This window comes from Bison bison, unplaced genomic scaffold (genome assembly GCF_000754665.1).
Source record: "Bison bison bison isolate TAMUID 2011002044 unplaced genomic scaffold, Bison_UMD1.0 scf7180017864148, whole genome shotgun sequence".
NCBI classification, from domain to species: Eukaryota; Metazoa; Chordata; class Mammalia; order Artiodactyla; family Bovidae; genus Bison; species Bison bison.
Window position 1 is genome coordinate 1,254,288 of NW_011494720.1, and position 17,331 is coordinate 1,271,618.

Genomic DNA, 17,331 nt, shown 5'->3' on the forward strand with positions numbered 1-17,331 from the left:
AAACTTAAGTATGGATGTATAGGAAAAAACATAACTTCTATGGAGTTTGGTACTATCTGTTCACATTCTTGGGATGTATCCACTGAGGGTAAGTGGGGAGGGACTACTGTAGTTTTTTTAATCAGTGGATTATTTGTATTTAATAATCTAGGTTGATATAGCCTGTATTTGTGTCATCTTTAGGCAAACACTTTGACCTCTTTTTTCCTCCTTTAACAAAAAAAAAGTTCAATAAGTCAATGTCCAAACTAACTTGTGGTCAAATTTTGACTCTTCATAGCTTCTTCTTATATTGTTTACTCGTTTGATTCTCACAGTTTTATGATCCAGTGCAGTTACTGTCTTCATTTTACAAATAGAAAAGGTACCCCCCAGGTTAGGGGAATTTGCCCAGAGTTCAGCAGGTACAAGAGGAGATACAGCAATAAAGTGACTTGGGCAATGTTCTCTAATCACCCTTCCTGCCTCTTTTTTTGGCAGACAAAGTAATACAGAGATAAAATCATATACCCATTTAATCAAATGTTTATTCAATGAAAGTATGTATAAAAACTTTACAAATCTTAGAACGCAACTATACATGAAGTAGGATGACGGGATATTCAGTTTTTAACATACACATACAGCACAGTTATTAACTGTTCTTCCCTTTCCCCTTCGGTCCTTATTTCTGGCTCCTGTTTTATCCTGTGAGACCATTCTGTTATTGGCCTAAAGGAAGATTAATGGACAACTTTTACGGCTTTCAGGCCAATGGAGGAAATTTCAGGTTTTTTTTTTTTTTTTAATGGGAGACTAAACATCAAAATTAAGCTTTTTCCCAAACAGCAATTTTTTGTCCTGATTTTTCTCTGCCATTTTTGATGCTTCAGTGAATGTTGCCAGTAACTATCAGCATTAACATTTAAAGTCATTAAAGTTCCTACATTTGCTCACAACTTTCCCTGTAAGATGCATATTCTTGTATCTCTCCCCGACCCCTGCATACTCACACTGATTTAAAAGCAGTTGACTGGTGCTAAAAACAAATTTACCACTGGCAACTGCTAGAATGGCATATTGTTTTCTATTCAGAAAGACAATCTATAGAATGGTACTTTCAAGTCTGATTTTTAAAACCACCAAGAAATTTGTTGGAAACTGAAACACATATTTTGTTGTTATTCAGCTTTGAAAAAAGCCAGCAATTAGATAAGGCATGTGCATTAATTCACCTGTTTACAGCAAGTATCCACGCATTTTCTCTTCCAAACACACAGACCCACAGCTTGTCATGTTTTACCCAAAAATTAAGATTGCCATCACATTATTACTTTTTCTCTTTTGTGTTTTGTTCAAGTAGATTTCTCAACTAATGATTTTTCCTAACTGGACATAATCTCAAAGGATGCATTCTGAAATAAGACACCTGGAGGATAGCTACTAAGAATGTTTTCTTGGGTTTGAAGTTTCCCCACACCTCTAGATTTTGCATAGTTACAGAGCCCCACTGTATCTCTAAGAAGCATGCTGTATTTTTCAGACATTGTCTTTCTGAGAAGGGAGACTTATTACCCAGGGAAAGTCATAATTTTAGCTTGCCAAATTGCATTGGAGTTATTTTGTTATGTTATATACCCTTCATTAGTTCCAAGTAGGTTTTTAAATCATCTAAAACTTCTCCAAGTCTATGAGCTTATAAGTACTACTGACCATTATCTTTCCAATATCCCCTGAATTAAAGAAATATGTTCCAGGTTTATAATGCACAGAGCCTTTAAGAGGAGGGGCTGGGGACGGGGCAGGAGGGGTGCGGGGAATGGGGCCGGGACCTCTCTGTATCATGCCATGGAGAACAAGAGTTCTGAATTGGGGGAAGGGAAGTAAGAGAGTCTTTGTAAAAATGAGTTTTTAAAAAGATAAGTAACATTCAGTCTAACAACACTGTTTCCTGTTCCTTTTTGATGGAAGCCAACACCGGGTGGTCGGGTTCCGTCACTTCGGAGTCCCCACTGCCCAGGAGAATGGACCGCCCCTCCTCCAGGGCGAACACGTCTGAGTTCTGGTTTTGGCATGAATGTTTAACCACCTCGTTGGGAGTGGAGAACGTTTTGTCACACAAGTTGCATTTGTAGGGTTTGTTCGTCTGTACCAACATGTTGTCCATCTGGCTGCCTTCCTCAAAGGTGCAGAGCTCCAGAGTCTGTTTGTCCACCATGGTGTAGGTGTCGATGCTCTGGTTGAGGCACACGTGGCGGGCCGCCTGGTTGGCCCTGCAGAAGCTCTTGTCGCACGTGCTGCATTTGAAAGGCTTCCCGGTGTGGATGTACATGTGCTCCCGCCAGTGGCTTTTCTGGATGAACTTGCGGCCGCAAATGGTGCACTCGTACTTGCGCCGCTTGACCTCCCGCTCCTGGTCCGCCTGCTCCAGGTTGTCAATGTCCGCGATGTCCGAGGGCGGCGGCGTCTCCGAGTGCGGCTGCCCATCGATGATGGGCGAGTCCGAAATGTGCTGGAGCTCGCTGTCGCTGATGATGCCAGCCTCTGGCACTTCCATGGCATCTTTGCCGAGGTCCGCCGCGTTGCTGCACAGGGACAGGGGCACGCGGCTCTCGCCAGGCTGGCTGGCTGTGAAGGGGACCCCCGTGTGAATCTGGAGGTGCTCCCGCAGGCTGCTCCGCAGCGTGAAGCGCCGCCCGCACAGGTGGCAGGCGTAGTACTTGGGGAAGCTGCCGTTCCTCTTCATGATGCTCGGCTTGACGTGGGCGATGGTGAGGGGCGCGGGCTGCTCGTCCGAAGAGGAGGCTTCCAGGTTGGTTTCCTCCCCGGGGGGCGGGGGAGGAACGGGCGTGGAGACGAGGTCGGGCGACAGCGAGGTCTGCAGTGGGTCTGAGGGGGTCATATGTGTCCGGTTCACCTGGCTCAGGTTGGAGGGCAGCTGGGAGAGCTGGGAGGCCTCGGGCCCCTGCTCCTGGCTCATCCGGGTTGCCTGCGGCCGTGGCTCTCGGCCAAGTTTCTCAGGCGCCGAGGTGATCTTGGTGGCTTGTCTTAGCTGGTGATCTGCGATCTGAATGCCGTACAAGGATGACGCCAGTGGGAAAACTTGGTCGGGATGAGAAAAGGCTCCTTGGCTGGCCAGGCTGGCCTCCTGGATCAGCGGGTAAGCGTGCAGAAACTTGATGCCCTGCTCCAGCCGCACCGGGTCGATCAGCTGCGGCGCCATCTTCCCTGTGTACATGAGGTGCAGGAGATAGCTGAAGATGTCCGGCTGGATGTCGGTGGGTTTCAAGCGGACACACTCACTGAAAGAGACAAGAGAAAAGTCTCAGTGGATGTCAGTCAGTGACTCAAGTGATTCCAGAAAACCCGAGAGAAAAACCAGGAGGGCTCTTACGGAGGCAAATGAAACAAGACCCATCTCCCATATCTTACTGTGAGTTTCATGAACTGGAACACTCAAAAGGGTGTTCAATGGGAACGTATGCAATTTAATTCTAAAACTTATAGGTTTCTTAATAGAACAGACAGGAATACAATAAAGATATTTTAAAGGACCGAGAAAGGGTAATTCATGTTAAAGAAATATGGTATCTTAACTCATAGACTCTTGAAGTAGTCTTTCTCCTAGTAACCTATGTAAAATTGTATCATTTATAAACAACTGTATTTTATGGAGAGGATCCATTGTTGAGTGGCCCATGACCCAGTAAATGGTTAAGAATCCCTGATGTGCATATCTTTCAGCTAAATGTCTAGGACTTTATATTGATTCAATGCCATCTGGAGCGCAACAGATCTTTTAAGATTAAGAGTCACACAACATAACGTAGGGGGGTTAGACTGGTGCCTAAGAGCAAGACCACAAAAGTAAGAAAAACTAAATCTCCTGTCCCTGCTCTGAACCCCTCTGATCTCTCCAGCACGAAGGGCAGAGTGCAGCAGACCTGGGAATAATCAGGAAGGCGAGCCACATTCCAGCTCCAGTGGAGTCTGATCACCATCCCAGTATCGCTGGATTGCATGAAAAGCAGTTATGGGACAACTCAGTTGTTTATCAAATACAATCATCCTCATCATTGGAACTGCAGCTGGGATTTATAGGCATTTTCTCATTGAATTGCCATTAATTTGCATTTTAGAGCTTCCCAAGTGGCACAGTGGTAAAGAATCCGCCTGCCAACGCAGGAGACTCAGCTTCAATCCCTGGGCGAGGAAGATCCCCTGGAGAAGGAAATGGCAACCCACTCCAATATTCTTGCCTGGGAAATCCCATGGACAGAGGAGCCTGGTGGGCTACAATCCACCAGGTCTCAAACAGTGAGACACAACTGAGTGACTCAACAATTCACCTTTACAGATAAGAAGGAGTTGAGGCTCAAAGGGATTTATACTTTGCTCAGTATCAGTGTTAGTAAGTGGTGGGACTTAAATTTGAGTCTAACTTCTAAGCCAAGACACCAAGATTCTTTGGACCATTAAAACAATCCTGTGTAGAAGAGGAAGATCTGGAATGATGATTGATATGGAAACCGAGATTCCCCAAAGTTCAGTGGCTTATATAAGGTACCAAAAGGAGTTGTGGCCAAACTAATGGTCTAACTTGCAGACTTCAGTGTCTGCATCATCCTAGAAACAGAGTGCAGATTCAAGCAGTAATAAAAGCTCCCGAGAACCCTCCCTAAATCATCAGTAAATAAAACCTGACACATCACCATAAATCGATGAGAGATAAAGATCTACATGAGGTGTAAGTGCTGTCACCTACTGAATGAGTATATTCTACTGACAATGCATTTTTCAACCTCAAAGACATCTGCCTTGAATGCTTTTAGAATTTATAATCATTTTTCATTATACCACTTATTACTATTATGACTCTTCTTGGGTCCTTTAGCTATTTATTGTAAGTATTTTCCAATATGCTAAAATAGTAACAGCATAATCTCTTCTAAATTTAGTATTTTATTCTGTTAAAAAAAGGGGGAGGCAAGTGACTATTAAATGGCTTTTAAAGCTAATTGTGTTAAAATATACTTGAATAATTACTGTATTACCATCAATGTGTATAAATTTCAAGATGCCTGCATACAAATAATCATGTGTAAAATGTCTGACTATAGAGTATAGAAGGCTTTATAGAATATATTCTTTATAAGCAAAGATCAAGCATAAACTAGTACCCCTTTGACAACAGAAAGGGAAAGAGTTTTTGTGACTGTTTTTAAAAACACACAGATCACTCATGTCTTTATTTGGAGACTTTTTTATAGTCCTTTCAATTATTTATATTCCTTTAAATAGGAATGCCAGTGCAGGTGGTCCTTTCCTTTAAGCCAAGGTAAATGCCAACAATATTCTGTGTACAGTCGAACATATTGAGATGCCCTAGTGAAATTCAATATTCAAAATAAACCTTCAGGGATTTGGTATGGTGAAGAAAACTTTCATAATGTAAACAGTCAACTCCGCACTGAAGACTGAACTGGCGGGGAATCTTTCCAGGGCCAGGCAGAGGCTAGAGAATGGGAAGCCACAGGCCTTGAAAGATGCAAATCACCCCCAGGAGCCCAAAGGGCGCCTTTTGTTCTGTGGGGACTTGTGTGTTCAGTTGCTCAGTCATGTCGGACTCTTTATGACCCCATGGACTGTAGCCCGCTGGGATCCTCTCTGTCCATGGGATTCTCCAGGCAAGAATACTGGAGTGGGTTGCCATTTCCTCTTCCAGGGGATCTTCCTGTCCCCAGCTTGAACCCATGCCTCCCGGATCAGAATTCTCTACCGCCCAGACACCGGGGAATGTTACCATCTGTGGGGATGGAATGTTCCTTCAGTCAGGAGGAAGGATGGTGAGTCCCCCTGCCTCCATGCCAAAGAAAAAGGAAGGGCGGAAATCCCAAGCCTGGCTAGATTTTTCAGCCTCCATGAAAAGTAAATCCCTAGCGGGGTCCCTTTCCAGAAAAACTCTGTTGTAAATTTTATTATTTCCCCTTACTGGTTATTGTATAAGTTGAGTTGTCCTCTGTCTATTGACTGTGAATGGAGGTGACTGGTTAGTAAGCCTCTCAAATTTTAATGAACTTTGTGCAATTTCTGAGGGCAAAGAAGGGATGGGGTTGGGGAGGCCCCATCCACACTTCAGCCAGGCTTACAGGGAGGAAAAACTCCCGGGGGACAGGTGAGGAGCCCCAGGCAGAAAGCAGTGGGGCCCTGGGGTTTGCGGTCAGCACCCAGGGCCCGGGGAGGTTTCCAGACACCAATTTATTTTGATTTGTTCATCTTCATCTTTTTTTTCCTAAAGCAGAAGCACATAGACACACTCAAGACACTTAAAAAGTTATTTTAAAAAGCTCCTTATGTCACATTCCAGCCATCAGTGTCCTCCATGGCTATCCCTCCCAGGCAGCCAGACCTCCTGTCAAATTGCTCGGCTTGCTCGAGGCCACTCTGGTCATGTCCCAGGCTTTGGGGAAGGAAACTGCTGTCTACAATATACTTACACATAAGTGGTTTAGTTTGCAGGTGTATGTTGGACGTAACACTTTTATGGAGGAAAAACACAATTTTTGCACAAGCTACAAGCCCTTCCTAAAAACTTTCACAGTCATTTACATTTTTAATCTTTCCTTCACTAGACCCTTTAAAAAGTAAAGGATGGGCTTAAAAGACTTTGAAAATAAGGATTTAAAAATAATGTTTTAAAAAAAGTAATGTGAGAAGCTATCAGAAGTTATTCTTAGGAAGCATCCATAAAGCAGAGACATCTAGTGGTAACTGCAGACATAAAACACTCTCTGTGTGAAAAACTATTCTTGGTCTCCCTACAGTTGCTGCTGTTGTTCAGTTGCTAAGTCACGTCCGACTTTTTGTGACCCCATGGACTGCAGCACCGCAGGCTCCCCTGTCTTCCAGTATCTTCCGGAGTTTGCTCCACTTCATGTCTATTGGGTCAGTGATGCTATCTAACCATCTCATTCTCTGTCACCCTCTTCTCCTCCTGCCTTCAATCTTTCCAGCATCAGGGTTTTTTCCATTGAGTCGGTTCTTTGCATCAGGTGGCCAAAGTATTGGAGCTTCAACTTCAGCATCTCTACAGCAGTCAGCAGTTAAAAGCAGGGCTCTGGTCTTTGCCTAAGCATTCTCCCTTCGCAAACAGTACATGCCAGCTCCGGGGCAATAACACACTGCTGCTTAAACTTCGGCCGGATACCACATTCCTTTGTTAGAATGGTATTTGCTCACTGCTCTACACTTACACTTCCTTGGGATCACAAAGAGTCAAATAGGACTTAGTGACTGAGTAACTACACTTATAGTCAGTTTCCTGCATCTATTTAAAAATCATTACATTGTATTCTTTTATTCCTCAAAATGCAAACCAGCCCCTTGGCAAGACAGTTTAATTCACTGTGTTGAGACTTCCGGTATCCATTAGCAATAAAGGAACAGGGGGCGTCCTTAGGGTCCAAAGATAAAGCAACCTCCACCTGCCATTAATCCTATTAACCACCCATTCTGCTCCTGCAGACATCTATCAAGTGGCTATTATACACAAATCCGTGAACTACAGGCTGTGACTTTCAAAACATTTGTAGAATGCCCTCCAGCATCTTACAAACAAGGAAGGGAGGCAAGGACATAAGTAACAACAACAAAGGGGAAATGTGTTGCTCTTACAAAATGGCTTTGAATAAAGTGCTCTGAGAGGTTAAGAGAGGAAAAGACTGATTGCCTGATCATTTCAGCTCACTTGATTGTTGGAGGGGTGGGGGTGGGGGTCATGGAGATGACCTACAGCCACGGACTATGGCTCAGGGAGTGGGCAAAGGCCAACAAAGTGTGGTTCCAGTGGGGGATGGACTGTCCTGAGGGGGTGCCTTCAGAAACTGGCTGGAAGGAGGTCAGGCTCCCTGCCTGCTGGGCCTTGAAAGACAGAAAGAAGAATCTGTGCGCTACTTTGACATGTGATGAGTGTCCTCTAAGGTTTCCAATCAAAAGAATAACACAATCTGATAGGTTCTGGAACAAAGGCACATGCCAATCAAAGCAGTGCTTAGGAATATTAATCTGATAGTAATATGGAAAATGATTAGGAAAAGGAATTGAAAAGCGAAAGAAAAAACGAATGTGAAAGGTAATTGTGAAGAAAACATGATTTGGGGGCAGTTTTAGAGAGACTTTAAGTATGGGTTACTTGAAGATGAAAAAATAAAAGAGAAGCCAGAGGCACTTCTGGGCAGACTTAATTCAGCTGTAGTCATGCAAAATGAGATAAAAGAGGATATTTAATTCTAGATGTCCAGCAGACAGCTTGGGGCCTAGGGAAATAAAGAGTTCTGGAGACAGAGAAAGAGCAAGGCCAGGGCTGTGAACTGGTTTCCAGTACAGGCAAGGTCCAGGAAAAGAGAAGCGCCCGTCAGGAGAGGCAGAGAGAGCAGCGAGGAGACTCAACTCACCAAAACTGCAGGAGGCGCCTGTGGAGAAGGCAGAAGAACAAGGGGGATTCAGAGTCATCAAAATGCAGACGACAACCCTGAAGAAGGAAGGAAACAGGCGCAAATGCTGCAGAGGACACGGGCAACAGTGACTGGGAGGACGGCGGGGTTCTGATGAAGAGGTGACCTTGGGAGAAATGAGGGCCGTGGGGCGATGGCATGGAAACCGCAGTCCCCGTGGAGACAAAGAGTGCAGGATGAGGAGTGGGGAAGTGAGGCCATAGGTCACCCTCTGAAGAACTTTCACAGTGCAACAAGGAGAAGCAGCACCACCAGGCAGGTGACAGCAGTGTCGCCGAAGTGCTGAGCCTTCACAGACTCGGGGATGCCTGGGAGGGTACCAGTTAAAAATGAAAAATGCAGAATAGAAACTACGGCGAACCTGGGAACACGAGGGCAGCAGGAGGATCATCTTCCTTAGAAACCAGGGGCTCTTTTCTCGAAGACAGGACAGATGGGGAGAAAAAAAATAAGGAGATGGAGTCATTTTAGGGGAGAAAAGAAGGACACGGTGGGAATTCATGCTGTCAAGCTTCTCATTAGGAGACTAAAGATAAATACTCAAAGTCCAATTGTGGGTAGGGGGAAGGGGAGACTCAGGGCAGGGCTGCAGGAGGACGCTGCTTTCCTAGTGGACCCCAGGCTGCTGATCTGGACTGGGCCGGGGGAGCCCCAGTGCGGCTGATTGGAGGTGGAGGGGCTCCCTGAGGCAGGTGAGGTCACGAGGGACTGGGAGCCTAGGGAGAGGTCATGAGAACCATAGTCCTGATGAGGGCAAAGAACAGGTTCAGTGGGAAAGAGGGCCGTGGAAGGTCAGAGGCTACAGTCATTAGATTATTATCAACCACGTTAGTTACCTGGTCTGATGGACAAACAACATCTTAAAGTAATTGGAGAATGAAGCAAGAACTGATTTGTGTGCCTTGAAGTACACATCGCCGATGGCAACCGTGCAGTCACACAGGAAACCAAACTCTCGCTGAGCGTTTAACTGTTGCAGGAGAATAAGTCCATGGTTGGCCAAATCCATTTTTTAAAAAATCTGCAAGGCAAACAATTTTTTTTTTTAAGAAAGGTGGTTCACAAATCAGTATGTGTCCTTATAGTCACCAACAGTAATGATCACGGCTAATAGGTCAGGCACTGTTAGAAATGTGATATAAATTCAGTCTTCACAACAGCCCTGGCAAGTAGTTCCATCATTTCTCCCATCTTACAGATGATGAAACTGATGGGGAATTCGGGGACTGCATGCTTTGCCCGAGTTTATACAGATGGTTTAAGTGTGGGAACCAGGAGCCGGACTTGAATAGTCAGCCTGCCAGACAGCAAACATTTCTGGGTCTTTGGTCTTTGAGTTTAAGATTTCAAATGCAAATTCTAATGATCCATTAGAAGTTGTCAAACCTTCCAGAGAGATGAGTAAATTAAGGTGCTGGTCGGGGCACAGCAGAGTAAGACAGAAAGATCTCAGTAAGTCTGGGCAATACTCCAGCTCCTGCTGTGTAGACAGGGAAGCCTTGGCAGGGCTCTAATAACCCCCACATCCCTTATTCCTCAAGGGTTAGGACACAGGACAGGTGCTCTTCTCCCTCTTTTGTGGAGGAGGAAATGGGCTTCGAGAAGGGTAAGTAGTTAGCCAGGGCCATCTGGTCAGATGGTGGGGGGCGGGGTGGGGAGTCAAAATTTAGATCTGAATCTTCAAAATTCTAAGTTCATTATTCCTCCTTCACTCCAGCAAACCACATAGCCTCAGTCTAACTGTATCAAGGGAACTGCTTCTGGGGGAGCGAGTACATTGCATCAGGAAACTGCTCCTTCCCATGGGCAAATAGCATTCATAAAAGCCGAGCACACATACATCAACATTATACTTAATAACACAGTTAATGGTGAGAAAGAGCAAACGCTTTCTCCTTACAGTTGAGGACAAGGCAAGGATGTCTGTTCCCACTATCCAATACAGTATACTATTCAATGTAATTGTTTTAGCCAGCACAATAAAGCAAGCAAGGAAATAAAAGGCTTACAGACAGGAAAGGAAGAGATAAAATTGTCCCTATTTGCAGATGACATGACTTTTACATAGGAAATCTCAAAGTATCTACCAAACCTCCTGGAACTATTAAATGACTTTTGTCATGCCACAGAATACAAGATAAACATATAGGTCAATTGTAATTCTATATACTAATGCTGAACATGTGGACACAAATTTATTTATTAGAAATAAATCATTTACAATTACAAAAAAATGAAATACATAAATGTTAATCTAACAAAACATGTATAGGACTTGTATACTGAAAATTGGAAAAGGCTCATGAAAGAAATCAAAGATCTAAATAAATGAAGAGACACGCTGTAGGAAGACATGTAGACATGTTTAGGAAGACATAATATAAATCAGTTTTCTATATTGATATATGGCTTTGCTATAATTCTTATCAAAATCCCAGCAAGACTTTTTTTGTAGATACAGACGAGAGTACTTTAAAGTGTTTATGTAAAGGCAAAGAAACTAGGATAGCTAAAACAGTGCTTAAAAAGAGGAATAAAGCGGGAGGAATCAGTCTAATTTTGAGAGGTGTTACAGAGCTATAGTATTCAAGGCTGCACGGCACTGACAGAGGGATAAACACACAGATCAGTGGAACAGAACTCAGGTGTAGACCCACGGAAATATGTAGAGTAGATCTTTGACAAAGGCACAAAAATAATTCAGTGGAGAAAGAACAATTTTCAAAAATGCTGTGGGATCCAATAGACTCTCATAGACGAAAAAGAAAGCAAAAGGAAAACAGAAAGAAAAAGAATTTTAATCTGTCTCATATCTTACATAAAAATAACTCAAAATGCATCACAGATTCAGATGGAAAACACCAAACTATAACTTTTGAGGAAAAACATGGGACAAAATTTAAAGAGGCTCTAGGATTCATCAAACATACAGCCTATAAAAGGATAAATTGATAAACTGGACTTCATAAAAATTAAAAGGGCTTCCCAGAGGGGCTCAGTAGTAAAGAAAGTGCCTGCCAACACAAAAAACTCTGGTATAATCCCTGGGTCGGGAAGCTCCCCTGGAGAAGGAAATGGCAACTAACTTCAGTATCCTTGCCTGGGAAACCCCATGGACAGAGGAGCCTGGTGGGCTACAGTACATGGGGTCCCAAAGAGTTGGACACAACAACTAAATAACAACAAGAAAAATTAAAATCTGTTGTTCTGAAGAAGACCCTGGTAATAGGATGAAAAGGTAAGCCAAAGACTAGGAGAAAAAAATTTGATAAAGGACTAATATCAAGAATATACAAAGAATTCTCAAAACTCAATAGTACAAAAACAATTGAATTAGAAAATGGGAAAAAGACTTGAAGTGACATTGCACCGAAGAGGATACACAGATGGCAAAATAACACGTGAAAAGATGTTTAGTAGCGATTAGGGAAAAGCAAACTAAAACCACAGTGACGCTCACTACATGCCTGTCAGGGTGGCCAAAATATAAAATATCAACAAGCAAATGCTGGCAAGGATGCAGAGAAATAGACTACTCATACCATTGCTGGTAAGGATGCAAAATGGTGTAGCCACTCTAGAAAACAGCAATTTCTTTTAAATCTAAGTATGTAACTATGATGCTATCCAGAAATTGTACCCAAGGACATTTATCCCAGAGAAATGAAAACTTAGGTTCATACGAAAACCAGTACTTGGATATCCACTGCACCTTTATTCCTCAGTCAAAAACTAGAATCTACCCAGATGCCCTTCAGTTAAACAGTTAAACAGCGTGGTATGCCCTAACCACAGGAAACTACTCAGCCTTAAGACGAAATGAAGTGCAGCAACCTGGGTGAGTTATGTCCCTAAAGGTTACATACTGTAGGATTCCATTTACGTAACATTTTTGAAAATTACAGAAATGGAGAACAGGTGAGTGGTGGAGGGGCCAGGGGAGAGGAGGCCAATGATGTTTGGCTGTAGAAGGGCAACAGAGGGAGCCGTGTGGAGACAGAAATGTTCTGCAGCTCAACTGTGTCAGTGTCAGTACCCTGCTTATGATGGGAGCAGAATTTTAAAGGTGGTTGCATTAGAGGAAACTGGGTGAGGTGTGCATGAGATCTCTCTATATTATTTCTTGCGACTGCATGTGAATCCACAGTTATCTCAAATAATTGAAAGAGAAAAGCTCATCACACATTAATTAATTAGATTAAAAATGGATAAAACTACGACGCTTAACTTCAGAATCAGGAAAGTGACCGTGGAGAAAGAGTTACCAATAAACTTAAAGACAAAAACAGACACAGAAACATCGGTTCTTGCTCAGCTGGTGCTCAACTCCCCAACCTGCTTCCTGTTCTAGAGATGATCTGGCAGATTCAGAAATTGACAAGTGTGCCCTAAAATAAACGAGCAAAGTGGAATGACACTTTAAGAGACTGATCCGGTTCACAAAGCAAGACTCCAAAATGTCAAGTTTTGTGTTTTTTATCAAGGGCTTGATCCAAGTAGGAGAGGCAGGAGAGCCACCCATGTTGGCTGTAGCTCCTGAGTGTGAAGACCTGGATTATAGCCTCACCTGCACGTGAACACTGATGGTGTGGATAGGGAACTTAGTTCCCCAGTGTCTTCTGCACAAGTCAGAGAAGGCAAAAGCACTAAGATGAGGAAGAAGAGACAGAGAAAAGGCATGAGGCTCATGATGAAAGCCAGAGATGCTGCCAGGGGGCAAAGTAACTGCGATGATGAAGAAACACACTCTAATCTGACCAGGATAGAACTCTAGAAACTAGTCTTCAAAGCTGTTCTCTGAAAAGTGCCAGAACACTAACTTGCCCTTCTCTGCAAAAAGTATCTACCTTTTAGAGAAAACTGGGCTGAGCTGCTTTATCATGGCCTCTGACTCTGATCATGAACACATCCACGTTCAGGCAGCTTTGGGTGTCACTTTCATTGACAAGTATAGTAAGGAATTACTGTTTATCTTTTGATGGCAATAAGAGGTTATTGTTTATGGAATGTTCACCATTAACCATTCTCTTCATGCCATTCATTTATTTTCACACTAACGAGCTATGTGAGGTCCTGCTACCCACTGGTAACTCAGACAATAAAGAATCTGTCTGCAATCCAGGAGACCTGGGTTCAATCCCTGGGTAGGGAAGATCCTCTGGAGAAGGGAATGGCTTACCCACTCCAGTATTCTTGCCTGGAGAATTCTATGGGCAGAGGACTCTGGTGGGCTATAGTCCATGTGGTCATTTAAGAGTCAGACACGACTGAGCAACTAACACTTCAGTACAGAGACGGTACCCACATTTTACAAAAGAGGAAACAGGCTTAGAGAGGTCAGGTAGCTTGCCTAAGATTACAGAATCCATAAATACAAGAATTGGGACTTAAACTGGAATTCATTTGATTTGTTGGAACATACTACATACAAGTATGTTAGTTTAAAATTAATTGGAGATTTTTAATGGCTATTTTAAAGTGTAAACATTGCTGTAAGAGATTCAAATATTAAGGATACACACTAGCATTCATCCACTCCCAACTCTACCCATTTCCCCACATTCTAGCCAACACTGGGTATTAACACTTTTTAAAGACTCTTTGCCAATACCACTTTTTACTTTCCATGAATTTGATGAATTGAAGTATATTTTTACTTCCTCTTATTTCTCTTCATAAGTTTTGCCCATTGTCTATCAGGTTATTTTATTTTTTCCTTATCGAACTATAAAACTCTATATAAAGAAATGAGCCCTCTGTCATGGATACTGATGATAACATTTTTCTTACTTTCTTTTGATTCTGTTTTAGAGAATTTTTGACATATAAAATTTTCACCAAATTTATCAATATTTTACAGGATGATTTTGAGGTTTGGGGTTATTACATTAACGAATATATATCATCTCTTCAATTTAGCAAAACGTATGGCTCCCCACCTCATTCCATCAATAGATGAACATAAGTATCTTATTCAGATGATAATAAAACTATGATAAAACTGCAAAATGTTTCTTTTTAAAGAGGGTCTACTAGTTATTTTAGGATCTCAATTTAGGACCATCTAGAATAAAAAAAGAACTGAAAGTGTTTTTCAAATACAGAAGGAAGAACACGTGTCTAGAGTCTCTGAGAAGAGGAAAAACAAAGAAAATGTGTCATATGTTTTCCCCCAATTCACATTGGGGGAAAAACCCATATGCATCAATTTTTTAAAATCTTAGAGACCAAAAATGTCTTTCTCCCCACCCCGACTCTTTCGTGTATGAATGAGCGTGAGAAAAGGGGGTAGGATGGGGTACTGGGCCCCTCCTCCATCCCCGCCCAGCTGAGAGTACTGCTCTAGCCCCAGCGGTCCCCTTCATAATCGTTTCCGTGAGGCTTTACTTGCACAATGCCACGTAGGCTGAGGACTGAGCGTCTTCATGGGCTGGCTCTGCTCCAGACTACCCTCCCTTTGTGGAAATGGACATCTGCTCTTCCCACCATCGACTGCTCACCCAACCGCATCACTCCTGCTGCCCTGTGTTGCCCACCAAGGTCACTGAGGGCCTCTTCCCCAGCCCGATGCAAGAGTAGCTTATTCGACCTCTCTGTGGCATTTAATATCCTTCCCTCCTGCTCCATAAATATTCAGGCCCTGCTTCCAGGACAACACACTCTGGTTTTCCTCTCACCTCTGGCTATTTATTCTATTTTAACCCCCATCAAGGTTCCTCTTCTGCAGATGCTCCTCTGCCTTTGGTCCACAGCCTGCTTCTCTGCAGACTCTCCGTGGTGATTCAATCCACTCCCACTTGGCTGTCCCGCACAGCCAATTTAGGGCTGAGCCCTAAATTCAGACTAGGCAAATCAGCTCAAATCCCCAAAGGACAATAAAAGCCATCGACACAAACCCACTCCATCTGTATCCACAGCTCAGCGCATGGCGCCATCATCCACCCCTTGACCAAGGCAGGAACCCATGTCGGTCAGACACCCACATGCCACCAATTAAAACTCTTCATCCCACCCCATGCCTTAACTCTACCTCCCTGCTCATCTCCCTGTTTCCAGCTCCAGCCTCTCCCATTTATCCAAACAGAACAGGTTAGCTAGAACTGTCTCTCCCAGGGCAAATCTGATGTTACTATCCTGCTGAAAATCCTCTTGAGTCTCCCCATGGCTTGCAGGATGAAAGCCACACTCCTCAGCATGGCTTGCATGACCCCAGATGACCCCACCACTGCTCACTCTGCACACCATGCTCTAGTGCTAATCTCAACTACTGGTTTCCAGACTTCTGGGCTGCCCAGACCTACTAAAAACCAACCAACCAATCCTGAAACTGGGGGTCTGACAGAGTGTGCTCCCTCTTTATTTTGCAAGAAAATATATCAAATATTCATATACCTATTAGGGATGGAGGGCTTTTCTACATAAAAAGATGGACATAATGACAGAATATACTTCTAGAGGCAGGACAGTGGCACTGTATTCAACATATGGAACATACGCAAAAAAATTACAACATAAAATGTTACTTTATGACACTAAGCTATGTATAATTGTTTTCTGGATTCAAGACTGTCCGTATAGTAGTCTTTACCAAGTGATCATCAAGTATCCCATTTGTTCTAAAAGTCCAAGCATTATCACAAATCCAGTTTCATTTGAGTGTGTTGATGACAAAGGAGATAAAATGATGTATTTTACTCACTTGGGGAATTGGATGAACTGGGAGATGAGCTGCAGTTTTCTTTGCCCAGAAGATCCTCAATGCCCAGGCCATTCTTGGGCTACTAACAGTACATAACCCTCACTGCTCACAGGCCTCGCTCTCAAAGCTGAGCAGCTCAGCAACCTGATTTCTACTCTCACGGTCAGGAGATGGGACCAGTTTGAACTGGGCCTTGGAATGTGCCCCTTGCAGAGGGACCCACTGCTGACGACCTGTCCCTTCCCCTACCTCTACTTGTCCTCTGCAAAATTCCCCTGACCTTCAAGACAGGAGGGTCTTTTTGCCTCCAGAGGACCCATGAACCTGCCTGATGCTTTTGGAAAGTTGGCATTGAGTCTTACCATTTATTGTTTTATCTCATGTGCCTAAGCATACTCTCTGGTGTTCAGTATTCATTAAATGAATGACTATATGTTTAGAGAGAAGAGTGCTGAGTTCTAATCACAGATTGGCCCCTGACTAGTTGGGTGATTGGGGTAAAAGTTCAATTTCTATTTTTCCTAGATTAACCTCAAATTCTCATCAATTTAAAGTGTGCTGTATTTTGGAAGAAATTTTCAATTTTAAAATGTCACCTCGTTTCTTCGTGCTAGTAATTATGTTCTTAACAGTGCTTTATAGTTTATAATAACCCTTTACACACATAATTTAATCCTGATCAATACCACGGTATACTGTCTTCTTACTATTTGTTTCATTGCTAATTATAATGATTAACAATCAAAGCATGTGGACAGTGACTGCAGCCATGAAATTAAAAGACACTTGCTCCTTGGAAGAAAAGGTATGACAGACCTAGATGTATTAAACCTAGTGAATTAAAAAGCAGGGACATCACTTTGCCAAAAAAGAGATATAGTCAAGGCTATCATTTTTCTGCTAGACTAGTCATGTACAGATGTGAGATTTGGACCATAAAGAACAAACATTCTCTTTCAACAACTCAAGAGAAGACTCTACACATGGACATCACAAGATGGTCAATACCGAAGACAGATTGATTATATTCTTTGCAGCCAAAGATGGAGAAGCTCTATACAGTCAGCAAAAACAAGACTGGGAGCTGACTATGGCTCATATCATGAACTCCTTATTGCCAAATTCAGACTTAAATTGAAG

General features: G+C 43.1%; 1 protein-coding gene across 1 annotated transcript; it reads right to left on the reverse strand.

Annotated features, from left to right (window-relative positions):
- Positions 1–509: 509 nt before the first annotated feature.
- Positions 510–11,517, reverse strand: ZBTB2 (zinc finger and BTB domain containing 2). The gene is made up of 2 exons (XM_010840824.1): positions 9,329–11,517; positions 510–3,281 (listed from the first exon to the last, which is right to left on the reverse strand). Exons 1-2 carry the CDS (start codon positions 9,499–9,501, stop codon positions 1,910–1,912), a joined length of 1,545 nt encoding a protein of 514 aa, XP_010839126.1. The 5' UTR covers positions 9,502–11,517; the 3' UTR covers positions 510–1,909.
- Between the last annotated feature and the right edge of the window lie 5,814 nt (positions 11,518–17,331).